This window comes from Colletes latitarsis, chromosome 8 (genome assembly GCF_051014445.1).
Source record: "Colletes latitarsis isolate SP2378_abdomen chromosome 8, iyColLati1, whole genome shotgun sequence".
Lineage (NCBI taxonomy): Eukaryota > Metazoa > Arthropoda > Insecta > Hymenoptera > Colletidae > Colletes > Colletes latitarsis.
This window is the reverse complement of record NC_135141.1, coordinates 28,114,618-28,131,509: the sequence shown is the minus strand read 5'-3', so window position 1 is coordinate 28,131,509 and position 16,892 is coordinate 28,114,618. Positions and strand designations below refer to the sequence as shown.

At 38.2% G+C, this 16,892-nt stretch overlaps 1 protein-coding gene across 7 annotated transcripts in view; it reads right to left on the bottom strand.

Annotated features, from left to right (window-relative positions):
• Nucleotides 1-16,892, bottom strand: part of LOC143344550 (uncharacterized) — a 111,058-nt gene that overhangs the window by 26,927 nt on the left and 67,239 nt on the right. For all 7 annotated transcript variants that reach the window (XM_076770695.1, XM_076770698.1, XM_076770699.1 and 4 more), the window contains exons 7-8: nucleotides 5,559-5,802; nucleotides 2,250-2,470 (exon numbers count right to left, since the gene is read on the bottom strand). In XM_076770695.1, coding sequence (XP_076626810.1) covers nucleotides 2,250-2,470; nucleotides 5,559-5,802 — 465 coding nt within the window. The remainder of the gene's footprint in view (nucleotides 1-2,249; nucleotides 2,471-5,558; nucleotides 5,803-16,892) is intronic.

Sequence of the window (16,892 nt, the reverse complement as noted above, 5' to 3'; positions counted from 1 at the left end):
AAAATTGCGTGTTTGATTTTTACTAATTTTGTTTGACGCCGTACAAAAAAATTGTGTAATACTATTTTGTAGGTATCCATGAGCATTACTTTAGAAAAAAGTTTCATTGAAATATATTCACAATTGTAGGAGTTATGGCTCTTTGAAAATGGGACCACTTTTATTGGGTTTTTCTCAGTTTACGGGGTCAAAGATCAACTTTTCGAATATTTTTGAAATCTCTACATATTCTACATTAAAATACGCGTAGTTTGCTTTTTGAAACTTCAAAATCGTCCAATCCGTTCAGGAGTTATGACGTTTTAAAGATAGGCATTAAATTTCAGTGAAACACCTCAACGGTATGGTCAGACGTGAAAGTTTCGGTAATGATTTTTTTTCTCGAAAACGCGTAGGATTTCGGGGGTATGTCTCTCCACCAAAAATGCTTGTAATTGACTCCCGCAATTGAAAATAATTTTTTTGGAGCGATTTGAAACTTTTCAATTTCGCCGAAACTCTACTTTCTCTATTAACGGAGACGTCATCCTAAGGCCATATTAATTTTTTTCTAAATTATTACTGCCTTTCACAAGTGACGACAGGCGGTTAATAGTTTTTGTAGAAGCATGTGGAGCTGAATCATTCTTCCTGACACATGGGGTTTGATACAGAGCTCCCCGTTCGTTTAAAGTCTTAAGGGGGTCACAGTGTGCGGGGTCTTTTAAAATATTTAGATACGGTAAACACCTCGGGGCAAACTCGAGTACACAGCTAATTTATTTCTCGCACAATATGTTATACCGTCCGTCAGAGTTGCCATTTTCCCATAAAAAAATACCACTCTTCGAAATTAACGTCATCCACAATTTTCACTGTGTCTCTTTCAGCGATTATACCTTATTAAACACTACATAATAAATCTAGATTCCCCGTGGTAAACGTAACGGGGGGACTGTTCAAATCGAAAGTTAAGCGGAAGTGAAATAAACAATTTCAAAAATAATATTTAAGTATTTCGACCCATCGCCGCCAGGAATACTTTGCAAACAAACTGATCGATGAAAGGTTCTATCAAAACTAGCTACGTATATTTTGCTTCCGCCCAAGAGAACTCAGAGTCGGAGTAAATCGAACCGGAAGCAGCCCAGAACCGGGAACATAATTAAAGCTTAAAGGTACAAATAAAATAATATAATGGAACGCTGATGTATCGTTCGCAGCCCGGCGTCGCTGTCCGTTCGAAATCCGTTCGAAAATTCGGAAAGCAGAGTTTGGCCTCGAACTGGTCGCGGCCATGACTGACCCCCGGCCCCGCCCACGTTCTCCTTGCTTTCCTCTTTGTCCAATTTATTTTTAATTTGCGCAGACAGCGCGCAAATGCTCCGAGGTTTCTATAATTAGAAATTCTGGCAGAAATCCTCGTCCTGGCGTCTCGTGGCCTTTGCAACCCGCGACAAATTGACTGTTACCCGAAGCGCCCCCCCCTGAGAGGTTTGAACTGCCCGCCGTTTCCCCTATTTCGCTACAAACGAACCGTGTTCCACGAAACTATCCTCTTTCGCGACTGCACGTTTCGTATTATCCGCTAGAACTCATAAAGACATACAATTGCGAAAGAAAAAGACTTCTGGAGCATTGGATTCTGTTTCAATTTTAAGTTTTAGATGATTGTAAATAGAGAAGGTCAATATCTCGCAGTAAATAGTTTTTTTTAAGATTATTTTCTCAGTGGAGCTGATATTAACGCTTTGATAATACATATATTAATTTGTTTTACTGTTCCAATTGTATATTTGCAAAAAAAATAATGGAAATACGTATTTTAATTACTCGTGGTTATTATTGTTATACAAATTCTCGTTCGATGGAACAAACTTGGAGTAATTTAATTCCACAGTAGTATTTACAACGACACAGAATTTGTGAATTTTAAATAGAAATTAAAGCGTTCGGAGCGACGTATCGACTGTCTCGTAACTTCGGCTGTGTACGTTATTACTTAATTGAAAAAGTTTCGAATAGAAGGTGTCGAGATTCGAGGGAACTTTCAGAACAGGTGATCAGGTTCCCACAGTTTCGTTTAAAATTGTCCAACTGTGTCGGTTTGATCGCCGGCTGCAGCGAACTTATTCTTTAATGCTCCTTTCGCGCAAAATGTCTGGCGTCTAATGTTTGCTCGATAAAGGTTAACCATGTGCAAGCTAAACAATATCGCTTCTGCGTATTTATAAATGTACCGCAGGAGGGTAATGCTTTTCGATACCAACCTTGTTTGCTGCTTGCAACTGGGGAAGAATACCCTGAGCAAGACGTTCCGCCGGTGTTCGTGGATTTGTTAATCGTTCCTGCGAACGCCATCCCAAGTACGGCTGTCGATGATTGAACGACGACCTCGCCGAACTTGCTGGCGAACTTCCGGCGCTGTTCAGCAGACTGGTGCTCCATCTCGAGAATACAGGTGGCGTGGGACTTGGACTTAGAAGGGCACCTAAACAGATTCAACGGCAACGCTCGTTAACGTCTATGATAGCTGTTAAATATTGCTGAGATTGAAACTCGTATTGCCCGCCATATCCGCGTCAGTGTGTGTGTATACACCATGTGTGCTATGTCTTATATTCACCAATATACTTATAATAAACATTAATAGTTAACTAACTTAACGACCAACGAATATAACTATGTCGACGGTCACAGTTCTGATCAAAACGTCTTCCACTTGATCCTAAACAACCTCCCTCTGTACGTAACTTGATTTAATTATGGTTTGTGTAGTTTCGTTACCATTTTTCTATATAAAATATTAAATCTTGCCCCTAGTATAAGTAACTATTCTTAAAACTATATTATTTACATTATTTAGCGTTAAGATCACGCGAGATCTATGTTGAGCCATTAGTCCTAGTTATAAGATAGCTGTTTCTACGTTTAGGTTTATTGTACCCTTTTGTATACAGAGTGTTCGGCCAACCCTGGGAAAAATTTTAATGGAGGATTCTGGAGGCCAAAATAAGACGAAAATCAAGAATACCGATTTGTTGATCGAGACTTCGTTAAAAAGTTATTAACGTTCAAAGTAGCGGCTGTAGAAAGGCAATTTGTCCAAATTCTCGAATTTTTTTCTCGAAAATGCATATGATTTCGAGGGTATGTCTATCGACCAAAAATGACTGTAATTAACCCCTTCAACTAAAAATAATTTTTTTTAGAACGATTTGAAAATTTTTAATTTTGTCGAAAAATTTCAAACCTTCTCGAATTTTTTTCTAGAAAATGCGTAGGATTTCGGGGGTATGTCTATTCACCAAAAATGATTGTAATTAACCTCTGCAACTAAAAATAATTTTTTTAGAACGATTTGAAAATTTTTAATTTTGTCGAAAAATTTCAAACCTTCTTGAATGTTTTTCTAGAAAATGCGTAGGATTTCGGAGGTATGTCTAATGACCAAAAATGACTGTAATTAACCCCTTCAACTAAAAATAATTTTTTTAGAACGATTTGAAAATTTTTAATTTTGTCGAAAAATTTCAAACCTTCTTGAATTTTTTTCTAGAAAATGCGTAGGATTTCGGAGGTATGTCTAATGACCAAAAGTGATTGTAATTGACCCTTGCAACTAAAAATAATTTTTTTAGAACGATTTCGAATTTTTTTTTTTCCATCGAAAAGTTTAGCAATTTTCTGGGGAATTTACAGTTATATGCAACTGTGCTTTAACACACTGCATGTCATGCACACATGACCGACACTAATGTTTCATTTACTGTGACATCGTTTCCCAAGTCGCGACATACAAATTCGAATAACGTTCTAACGTAGAAATGGATGGGGAAACTTTCGATAAAATTGACCGAAATAATGGTATTCGGTCGAGATAGTATAAATTATGAAAAAATCTAGAACCAAGAGACAAACAGTGTTAATAAATACTTCTGTCTTCAGTCCATTTGTCGGTAGAAAATACGCGACAACGGAGTTATTCATTAATTTTTATAGTTTGTCGTCTAATTATGTGCAAAATTTGTACGATGAATTCCAGAACACGCTATAGTTTCACCTTTGAGGCATAAGATACCGCGATACCACGTTGGAATCTTGACTCGTTTTACAGCCTGTGGCGTTACATGATCCGTCTTTGAAATCGATTACGGTAGCAGACTTTGATCGACGATTTTGTAAGTCGAGCGATAGGTTGCTGGGGGAATAAAAGCCCACAAACTATCCAACGCTGATATAGTTACCGAACACTAGGATTATTTAAAACTAGACCCTAATAAGTTACTGACAATGCATCGTCATTTATCGTTTATCTTAAATAATTTAAAAAAAAAAAAATGAAACACTTATCTTCCTCCGGAAAATGATCGACAAGAATTTTAATTAAAAACTAACCGTGTCGAACAATTATTTACACAGACGCGAAGAACACCGAACACCAACACTCGAATAAAAAAACTTTTCCAATAAAAGTTAGCTATCGATCGACGAGAAATAACAATAGTAAAAATTAGCAAAAAAGTTTTGTATTCGATAAAAAATCAAGGTCACTCCATTATATAGAAAACATACTTTTCTATACACCGATCGACGTATCTCTGTACCCTCTTTGAAAAAGTATGAAAGTTCATAGGTTGAAAATTGATCAGTTTAGAAGTTATCCACGTTAACAGTGAAGTCACGTACGCGTGACAACGGCCCAAGCGTCGAGAATCGCGAGTCCACCCCTGAAATGAAATCCAGATAGCGCGACGGCGGGCGTAAATCTCATAATTAGGGCTCTCCCCCCCGACAAATTGTCTTCTCTCGTTAGAAGCGTCCTTGAACGTTTCCGAGCCACCCTCGGAGTCAACCCTTCCGCGGTAACCCGACGTGCATCAGCTCGGTATGTTCCCTGGGCTGCACCAGACGAGCGGCGGGGGTCGAATTAATCGAGTTAACGTGCCCGGCTAAATTTATTAGCCGCTTCCTATTAACCGTTGCTCGTCGTGCCCGGCGAACATCAGCGACCACGTCGCTCAGAGACGCGCTCAAATGAAATTGGCCGACACTCTTGCCCGCCACGCGCTAATTTCGGACGCTCCTTGTCTTTTTACGAGCAGAGGCGTAAGCACGTTTCGACGACATTGCGCCATTTACTGCGAATTGCTTTTCAGCCCCGCCGCGCGGTGAACGTATCCCCAACGTGGCTGCCCTCTTTTACTTCGTGAATTTTATAATCCATTTGACCAAACGACACAAAAGGCACGGAGGATTTCGTTCGAAGGCTAAACTTGACGTCTTCAGCAAACACGACTCCGATACCTTTTGTAATTGAACCTTCGAGAAGGTGTCGGAAGTGGGAGATTCCTAACACGAGGCCTGACTCGATCTGGACGCCCAACCAGCAACATCTAATTATGTTTACTATCTTTTATTCCCTGCAATGGATTGTAAATAATTCATTTTGTACGCTTAATAACAGTTTTTTCTCGTTTCGCGGCGGGAACAGTGGGGTACAACCTGTGCAGTGTGTTTCTCTGCTTTGACGGAAAACCGGTCGCTCGAACAGTATCTCGCAACGGGATGGTATTTACCTGTAGTCGGCTGCCTATTGGAAGACGACGAAAGGGACGAGAGGGAAGTGGTTTTCGAGCCCAGAGCACGCCATCCTCCGTGCTGCGACGCGTCGGAGTGCCTCTTTAACCGGAAACCATCGCGAGCCGCGGGAGAGTTCTTGTACCAGTCCGGGACGTTCAGTCGCTGCAGAGACCTTTGTACTCTGAGCTCGTGTTCGCTGGGTACCCGTTCGCCAATTTTCTGCAACTCGTTCTCCGGCGGCTGTAAAATAAAAACAAAATACCCACGATCAGCGACCCAAGTGCATTCAGTTTACCGGATCCACGGCTTTCTAGCGACCATTCTTGCGGCTGGATTCCAGCGAATCATCCCCCACCGACTGCATCACGATAGTCAATTCGATTGCCCAAATAAAATTGCAAAAAACACGACATTCGAATAGAACTAAATCGAGCTCTGTTTATATTCAGATGTTTTCAATTTATTACATTATATGGATTTAAATCTTAAGTGTATCATCCCCCTCACTGCATCACGTTTCTCCAGATACGCCAATTCGCTAATCCAAATAAAATTGCAAAAAACACGACAGTCGAATGGAACTAAATCGAGCACTGTTTATATTCAGTTGTTTTATTACATTATTTGGATTTAAATTTTAAGTGAATCTTAAGTGAATCATCCCCCCTCCCCCCCCCCCCCACTGCATCACGTTTTTCCAGATACGACAGCCAATTCGATTATCCAAATAAAATTGCAAAAAACACGACATTCAAATAGAACTAAATCGAGCACTGTTTATATTCAGATGTTTTCAATTTATTACATTATATGGATTTAAATTTTAAGTGAATCTTAAGTGAGTTATCCCCCCAAATGCATCACCTTACTCCAGATACAATAGCCAATTCGATTATCCAAATAAAATTGCAAAAAACACGACAGTCGAATGGAACTAAATCGAGCTCTGTTTATATTCAGATGTTTTCAATTTATTACATTATATGGATTTAAATCTTAAGTGAATCATCCCCCTGACTGCATCACGTTTCTCCAGATACGCCAATTCGCTAATCCAAATAAAATTGCAAAAAACACGACATTCAAATAGAACTAAATCGAGTACTGTTTATATTCAGTTGTTTTATTACATTATTTGGATTTAAATCTTAAGTGAATTTTAAGTGAATCATCCCCCCGACTGCATCACGTTTTTCCAGATACTATAACCAATTCGATTATTCAAATAAAATTGCAAAAAACACGACATTCGAATAGAACTAAATCGAGATCTGTTTATATTCAATTGTTTTGAATTTATTACATTATACGGATTTAAATTTTAAGTGAATTTTAAGTGAATCATCCCTCCAACTGCAGTACCTTACTCCAGATACGATAGTCAATTCGATTATCCAAATAAAATTGCAAAAAACACGACATTCGAATAGAACTAAATCGAGCACTGTTTATATTCAGCTATTTTCAATTTATTACATTATACCTATTTAAATCTTAAGAGAATCATCCCCTCAACTGCATCACGTTTTTCCAGATACGTCAATTCGCTAATCCAAATAAAATTGCAAAAAACACGACAGTCGAATGGAACTAAATCGAGCACTGTTTACATTAAACTATTTGCATTGTATTTAAATGGGTTTAAATGTTAAGTAAATTTTGATGTATCAAGAATTATTTCGATTGATTTGCATCGATGATACAGTAGAAAAATATGAAACTGTTTGCAGGCGAATACCTCGAAATAAAATTAGAAACAAGGTAGAAATTTCCATACAATGTTGCGATTGTTTACGGCGGGGTTTCTCGTTTTGCGCGAAACGCTCGTTGAACGTGTCCCATAAGTATATTAAACGTGAGAACTATGTTTCGACGTCTGTGACTTCCACGTTACGCAATCCTCGATGCGCATTTTGCAACGCAATTATCGCGCACCGACAGGATTCCTTTCTCGTAATTATTATCGGCAAAAGTAACGAGTGCATCGCGTTCACTCGATGCAGACCTATAGCGTGAGTGGAGTAACAATTTTCTTGAGTACAACTATTACCAGGATATTAGATACAACACAAAAGTTATTAAAGATCATTATCTACGAACAGAAGCAAGCGTGGCCATTAAGCACTTATCCTCTGTTTTTCTATATTTCCGTAATTACTCAATTATTGTAAGAAAATAATATTTACGAGGATCGAATTATTGAATAAATCTGGCGTTGGAAATACATTTTTCGGAGGCTAAAAAATTTCAATTTTCTACAAACGTTCTACAGTTATATACAGTTGCACTTTTCAAGCGTTACCGATGCACGAAAGTTCATAAAAATGCCACGTCCATAAACATTTCATTTTTACACGTGACATTTTCTGCTATCTATAATCGTTTTAAACATACAGCTCGTCCCAGTTGCGTGGGGTACCCCTCCACTGCAATTACCCATAAAGAACGCTCCTGAACGACGTTCACTCTACGAAGGAAATCGGTCTTTCGTTCGTAAATTACGTTTTCACTAAAATTACTCCAGTCATTAGTAAATTACGGATCTTTATGCAAATTCATACTTTTATAGGGAACGGGTAAAGCAACGGGGTTTGGACGAGTCTACAATTGTTTTTAATTTGTATAATGTTGGCAAACGTGCATATCAAGCATAACCTAAAAGTACATGCGTCTGTTTCTATTGTCTAATCCTATAACCTCTACAGTTAAAAACATATGCAAAAATATATTGCATTTTTCGATCAGTAGTTTCTACATTTCTAACCTAAAAGTCTCAAGTTTCATCCTACAATTAGACGCTGGAATTCGTATAGAATTAGACAAGAAATTCATAATTTCCTCGGTTCAAGGCCTGTATTCTCAAGCTTCCTACACATGAGAGCAGTCAACGTTTCATATCAAACATAACCTAAAAATAAATGCATCGGTTTCTATTGTCTAACCCTATAATCTCTACAGTTAAAAACATATGCAAAAATATATTGCATTTTTCGATCAGTAGTCTCCACATTTCTAACCTAAAAGTCTCAAGTTTCATCCAACAATTAGACGCTGGAATTCGTATAGAATTAGACAAGAAATTCATAATTTCCTCGGTTCAAGGCCTGTATTCTCGAGCTTCCTACACGCGAGCACAGTCAACGTTTCATATCAAACATAACCTAAAAGTACATGCCTCGGTTTCTATTGTCTAATCCTATAACCTCTACAGTTAAAAACATATGCAAAAATATATTGCATTTTTCGATCAGTAGTTTCTACATTTCTAACCTAAAAGTCTCAAGTTTCATCCTACAATTAGACGCTGGAATTCGTATAGAATTAGACACAAAATTCATAATTTCCTCGGTTCAAGGCCTATATTCTCGAGCTTCCTACACGCGAGCACAGTCAACGTTTCATATCAAACATAACCTAAAAATAAATGCATCGGTTTCTATTGTCTAACCCTGTAACCTCTACAGTTTAAAACATATGCAAAAATATATTGCATTTTTCGATCAGTAGTTTCTACATTTCTAACCTAAAAGTCTCAAGTTTCATCCAACAATTAGACGCTGGAATTCGTATAGAATTAGACAAGAAATTCATAATTTCCTCGGTTCAAGGCCTGTATTCTCAAGCTTCCTACACATGAGAGCAGTCAACGTTTCATATCAACCATAACCTAAAAATAAATGCGTCTGTTTCTATTGTCTAACCCTATAACCTCCACAGTTTAAAACATATGCAAAAATATATTGCATTTTTCGATCAGTAGTTTCTACATTTCTAACCTAAAAGTCTCAAGTTTCATCCAACAATTAGACGCTGGAATTCGTATAGAATTAGACACAAAATTCATAATTTTCTCGGTTCAAGGCCTGTATTCTCGAGCTTCCTACACGCGAGCGCAGTCAACGTTTCATTCTGCCTTTCATTCGGCCTTCGACAACCGTTACCTCATCGCAGCCAGAAAGTCCGCCCTCCGTCGTTACAATCAGGAAAAAATCGATCGATCATTTTCCATATCCTCGTCTGCTTACGTACGCCCGAGCTCCATGACATTGGAAAACGCTTTTAAACGGTTATTCTCCCAACGGAGCGCAATCGGAATATTTCCAACCGTACGCTATAACTTTCTTCGCGTCGTTTGCCTCACGGTTATATTAATCGTTCGTGTCCCGAGAATATTTTCTAATACGCCCAGTTATTACTTTTTCTTCACTAAGAAACGAATACGGAATTATACTATGTACACAAACCTGGAACGAAAAGCCTTCGACACAAATCCTCAACATACTCTACGATCCTGTCGACGATTGGTTAATTATTAAATAATTCTCGAAAATTGATTATGGTTTCTCGTTACGCTCGACGATACGACTGTTTCGTGTAATCGATACGCACAGGAAAAGAATGACAGTCGAAAGTGTACGATTGCATTTATGAACAAATTACTGGCGATACTTGGATAACTTCAGAATGTGAGGTTAGGATGGTGCGACTACGTAGTCCATCAATGCGATCGATTAACTCGTATATGAGAAATAACTTAGGGAATACTTAAGAAAATTGATAATTTATAAAGTTTCATCGTCGTGTCGATGCACACAGATAAAAATACAAGTTTCGTATTTCGAAAATATCGAACAATGTTGAGAACAACCAACAGAAAAAAAAAAAAAATAAAACTTGACCTATTTTAAGCAGTTCCCAACATTCTATGACTTTAAATCATACACAGTAGTATATATTTATCATTTTGTACGACCAGAATGGTTCTTCGAGACCAAAATTTATTAACAAATAAGACAGAATACTATACATAACATTCATACGTAAATTCATTATGAATTGTAGGTTAGGACTCTTTTTTCCACAGTTCTAATATTAATATCATCGATAAAAATACGTTTTCGAACAGCTTCTATTACTGCATTTCGGTTTCAGTCGAGAAATTTCGTATTATTAATTCCAGGCGTTCACTATTGTCAGTAATATTTTCAAAATGCATTCTAAATTAACGATGGACATTTACATTTCTAGTCTACGATAATTGAACGGTATCCAGAAGTAGACGATCGTGGAATTAAATTCACGATGTGAGAGATTAAATATTTATCACCGAACCGAAACGTGGACTCTACAGGGTGTCTGAGAAGTACCTGCACGTTCCAAACGAATCTCTGAAAAATGTATTTAATTGAATCCGAAGTAATATCGATCGAGTCCAAATAAGAATGCATTTAATAATCGATTATAAATAGAACGGTGGTAGACGAGTTGTGGGGAAGTCGATTGCACGAGCACGCACATCGTAATGCCGTTGCCTGTACGCAGAGAAATGCGTAACGATTAGCTATGAAGTCTCGCGTGAGATTTCCATATGGCATACAAAGATGTTTAACGGGACCTAATGCCATCGAATCGCAAAGGATAGACAGAGGAACGCGTGGCTGGCCTACGCACGTTGCTCCTTTGGTTATTAACGTTCCAACAACGGTCCCAGCACCATCTGTGAGAACGGAGTTTCAGTGAATGGCAAAAACTATTCCCAGCGTGGACGTCGTGGGTTAAAGCTGGTCGCTTCGAACGCTTTTCAACGATTCCCCATTACGATATTTCTCGTCGACTATTCAGAATTTAAAAAATTACTAAAGGAGACAAATCCGTTCCGATAATCGATTCATCAAATTGTCTAGGAATTTCGTTTCACTTTAGTTCACGATATTTTCAATCATAGGTGTTCAAACTAATATTACAACGAAAAGTAAAGTAACAGATGAATCACTTAAAAATATTAATGTAATAAAGTTACTTTTTATCTTTATTATCAAACATTAAATTCTATTAATTTCCGTATTCCTAACCTTCATACTGGAATTTAAAAATATCCCTAGATTTGCGTGTCGATATATTTTGAAAATATCATATCATACGATAGATCGATACGATAACCTTACTTTTTATGGGATTTTTCGAGAACAGTAGCGGAATTTCTTGACACGACCCAAGAGGGGGGGTTAGAGTAAAATATCAGGGAAGCCGCGAGACTTGAGAATTCTAAATGAATATGGAAAAGAAGTGCATCGTTCTCGGGAAACAGGGTCAAGGCGAGGCAAGAGGATGGAGACGAGTCTACGTAAATACGAGAGGCTCTTTCACGCGATGTAGATAGGAAGAGTGACTGCATCGTTTGACGAGATCGATTTTTAACAACAGTCCGGCTACTAATGAAATTTCTCCCCGGCCTGAAAGCACGTTCGTTTCTGGCTTCGACGTCGAGGCATTAGGATGCCTGTCACGGCGCCGATGAAAAACTGCATACGATTGCCTCGCGCCCGTGACTATGTTAAGAAACACACAGAACAACGTATATATCACGCCTACATAATATTTTGCAATGAAACACGAGGTATAACTTAAATAAAGCACACGGATCCGACGTAACGGCCATTGAAGGCTTGAAAACTGATATTACAACGTTACTTATCGCGTATGTACGTGCTTGCAAGAATAATGCAAGAAATTCTGCTTCTATCGATGCACGAAAGACGAAAAGATACGAACTACGACTTCCTGTGCTTATTGTCGGGGCCATTAATTCCCCAACAGTTGGCAAGGGAGGCGACGTGAACGCCTCTAGCAGTGATTTTTGTTACCTAACCTTAGCTTTTCTTCTCGATACAAACTTTCGTGGTAAAGTGTATGTTTTCTTTACCATGCTTTTTTATGGAAATACTTTACATAAGCAACACTTATTACAGGACTATCTAAAAATGATACATCTTCAACAGTTTATTATTTTTTAATGTAGACAAATCATGCAACAGATGCCTAATTTATGAGAACGTCGTGAAATGGTTAAATCAGGACTCTCGGTGACGATTTTTCCACTAAACGACGAACTGTGAGTTCTGGTTGACCATAAATCGAACGAAATGAACGATTGCTGAATTTTGATAATAAATGTGTATATGAGGTGTTTCATTTCGTATCATATACAGGGTGTTCGGCCATACCTGGGAAAAATTTTAATCTAGAGGCCAAAATAAGGCGAAAATCAGGAATATCAATTTCTTGACTGAGGCTTCATTAAAATGTTATTAACAAATTAAATTAAAAAATTTCAAATAGTTCTGGAAAAATTATTTTTGGTTGCAGGGGTCAATTATAAGCATTTTTGGTGAACAGACATATCCCTGAAATCCTAACCACTTTCGAGAACAAAATTCGGATAGGTGCTGAAATTTTTCGACAAAATTAAAAAATTTCAAATCGTTCTGGAAAAATTATTTTTGGTTGCAGGGGTCAATTATGAGCATTTTTGGTGAACAGACATATCCCTGAAATCCTACCCATTATCTAGAAAAAAATTCGAGAAGGTTTGAAATTTTTCGACAAAATTAAAAAATTTCAAATCGTTCTGAAAAAATTATTTTCAGTTACGGGGGTCAAATACAATCATTTTTGGTGAATAGACATACCCTCGAAATCCTACCCATTATCTAGAAAAAAATTCGAGAAGGTTTGAAATTTTTCGACAAAATTAAAAAATTTCAATACGTTCTAAAAAAATTATTTTCAGTTGCGGGGGTCAAATACAATCATTTTTGGTGAATAGACATACCCTCGAAATCCTACCCATTATCTAGAAAAAAATTCGAGAAGGTTTGAAATTTTTCGACAAAATTAAAAAATTTCAAATCGTTCTAAAAAAATTATTTTCAGTTACGGGGGTCAAATAGAATCATTTTTGGTGAATAGACATACCCTCGAAATCCTACTCATTATCTAGAAAAAAATTCGAGAAGGTTTGAAATTTTTCGACAAAATTAAAAAATTTCAAATCGTTCTAAAAAAATTATTTTCGGTTGCGGGGGTCAAGTACAATCATTTTTGGTCATTACACATACCCTCGAAATCCTACCCATTATGTAGAAAAAAATTCGAGAAGGTGGACAAATTGCAGTTCTACAACCGCAACTTTAAACGTTAATAACTTTTTATCGAAGCCTCAATCGACAAATCGGTATTCTTGATTTTCGTCTTATTTTGACCTCTAGAATCTCCCATTAAAATTTTGCCCAGGGTTGGTCGAACACCCTGTACACGACCAACGTAATAACGATGGAGTTAAGAACGACTAGCGATCCGGTGGTGGAGTTAGTCAGAAAAATGCGCGTGTAACTTATGCACTTTTCTCGCAGCTTCGGAATGTCATAGAATTTCTTGGTAACGCGTCGTTTCTCTTTACGCGGTACCGGTGGAATGCTATTGGCATAAAGGAGCCCGCATTTCCGCGTCTGTGAACAAGCGAACAGTGGTCAGCGGGCTTAACGATGCGTTCCAAGTGCAGCTGGCGAACGTTACATAATAACAGCCCGTCTCGGATGTCAGAAACGGGGCGGGCGCTCGGCGACAGTAATTTTAATTACGACCCGCGACGTATCTCCGTCTTTTCTTTTGACCCGGCATCCGTGTCGTCAATTGACGCAAATTGGGGGAAAACCGCGTCGAAGACGCGGGGGTACATCCGCCATTAGTCGGCCAAAGACCTCCGCGGCGCTGTTTCTCAAGCTGAGTGCACGTGCATCCGCGATGCGCCGCGTCGTCTCGCCTCACGCGCCATCCTCTCGGAAATAATACCGCAAATACCGTTCCATGCCAAAATCCCATGCTTTTTATTTTAACATTTTCGAATTCTTTCGAAAGTTTTGATGGGTGTCCAAACGACCACACGCTTGGAACTAAAATATCCTCAATGTTACATTTTTATCAGAGTTAAAATGTAACTTTTTTTTCTTTTAATTAGGACACGTACCAACATCGTTACGTTGATAAAATTAAATATAAATTTGCCGACAAATAATATTTATAAGCATGGAATCTGAGAAATGTAATCTTATTAGCCCCCTTTGGAGTGGTTATCGAACATAATTTGCGCATAAGTTTCGTAGGAGAGATTTAATGGTACGGTGTATTTAAGCGATGGAAAAAGTGGATCGAAGAGACGTCTCAATTTCTTATTTCACTTTTGGTTTTCTTCTTGGCTGTCGAGCGAAAATCGGTCAAAACATTATGAAGAGCGATTTTACGCTAGTTATTAAATTGATAGTATCGATTATACCCTAATGACGCACTAAAGTTGCAATAACTTTGTACGTGCAAGGAGCTACGTACAGAGTCGACGTTAATCTAATTTCATGGTCCATTAACGAGAAAGTCTTCCTCTAAGGCAGGGGTTCTCAATGGGGGCCATTTATCCCCCTTCGTTCCACTGGACCATGAATGAAAGATATAAAAATAAAATGGACGCTACAAGTTTTGAGTGGAACACGAAAAATATCGTCAACATATAAAATACGATGTCACATGGCGTTTACGTCACGTTGCAAAAATGTTCGACTAAAATTCTGTAGTTCAAAGTTCAAAGTAGTTTAAAATATACCGAAGGAATAATTTCGATAGTGGTCGAAGAAATACTTTACTTGAATTATGTTAAATATTAAAATTTAATAATGTATTTATCTACTATTTACTAGTAAATACTGGAGAGGTTGGGAACCACTGATGTAAGACACGATGGCAAACAAAATAGAATAATAATTAAAAGCAAGCGTATTAATGCACTTTGTGATTACTATTTTAGTCGTTATGTGCAACTGAAGAGAATAAAGTCTAATAATACGTTATCAGATCGCGCTTAAGCGGTAAATTATTAACTATTAATTCCCTTTTACGAGAGTCGAGGAAAAGCAATGTAAGACATTCTTCTACAAACCTTGAACTATTATATTATCCAAACTATGTCGGTTCATATCCTGCATATTAATAATAAGTAAAATTTATATACATGCTTGTTCATTTTATATTTTCATATTGCAGGAACCGTAGAAAAAAAAAGAAAAAAAAAACACGAAACAAAGTCATTATTCGACAAGGATAAATTCCACCAATTTTCTTGCGCGTCACGATAAATTCGCTTCTTTATTATGTTCACGATTAAAAGAAACGTCACAGTTCGAAACGAAATTAAAACGAAATTACGAGGACGTTTATGAAATTCTTCCATAGACGCAATACATAAGCTGCCGCGAGGGTTTACGGTTTTTGAACTGCAAATGAAAAACATTATGCTACTCGTGTTAATTGGATTTCCTCTTTCGCTTGAAAGTAATTTTACGAGTATTCCTGTAAGGTTCTTTTTTTTTCTCTTTCGAACAGCCAGGCAGGTGGATAATAAAATTTAGAGAAACCTCAAGTATAATCTCTCGCGGTAATTAAGCGTACGCAAATGTCTAAAAGAAAAAACGAAAATAAATATCCGAGATAATACAGCCAAGCATATTTTGTTTCGATGCAAATGTTACGCGCGAACAGGTAGTCGCGGGTCATATACGCTTACGTGTGCCTCATTCGCATTCACCTCTGCGGCAGTCGAGTAATTATGGTAAATATCAGCTTTCTAGTTACGAGTATCTATGGTCTTCGATGGCCACGCAATATTCTTAAGGTCACACGACGGAATATCTTTGCAAGACTCGAAAACGGAAAATAGAATTTTAGACGCGTATCTAACTCGAGTTTGAGGGATGAAACTACCCCCCGAAAAGCCCTGACACGATTAATGAGAAAAGGATGTTTCAATGGTCGATGAACTTTGACATTCGAGCCAGAACTCTGAGAGTTCGGAGGGTAGTTTCATCCCTCAAACTCGAGTTACCTCGACTGAAAAAAAAACATATCTACTATTTTCAGTCGTTCTATAAGCCAACGAAGTTTCGACCGCTTTTAAAACTCGCGTACGCCGCCAACTTTGCTCGAAATCGTGCATAGTTAAACAGTATCGACTTCGAGATGTCTGAAGACCGCCTGGAATGACGAACCTTACGTGACAGGCGCATGAATATTTTCGCTGGGCGTATGGCAGACGCACAGGTGACGTTCTTTCGTTAGAAGGTGTATAGGTATCCGGTAAAGGGCTCCTCCGAATTAAATAGAAAACACGTTGTAAATAATTCAAATAGAAATTCTCAGAGTCGTGAAATTACGCGCGATACTGCACGTGGCACAGCTAGTGGTCGCAGGAACACGTGGGCACGAGAGTCAAAGAACGCCCACGCGTCCGCGGATTCTCGTTCGGCCTTCAAGTTTCCCGACTCTCGCATAAATGGTATTCTCTCTAAACCGTGTGTGTCTGCGTGTGTGTTTGCGCGTCCCTCGGAGTTATACCTCTCCTCTCTTTCTCTTTATATCCGATGCAATCGTTCTGCCGTGAACGGTGCAAATACGCCGTTCTCCCCCACCCACCCTACCCCTTCAGAATCCACTCTGATGCTTTCAAC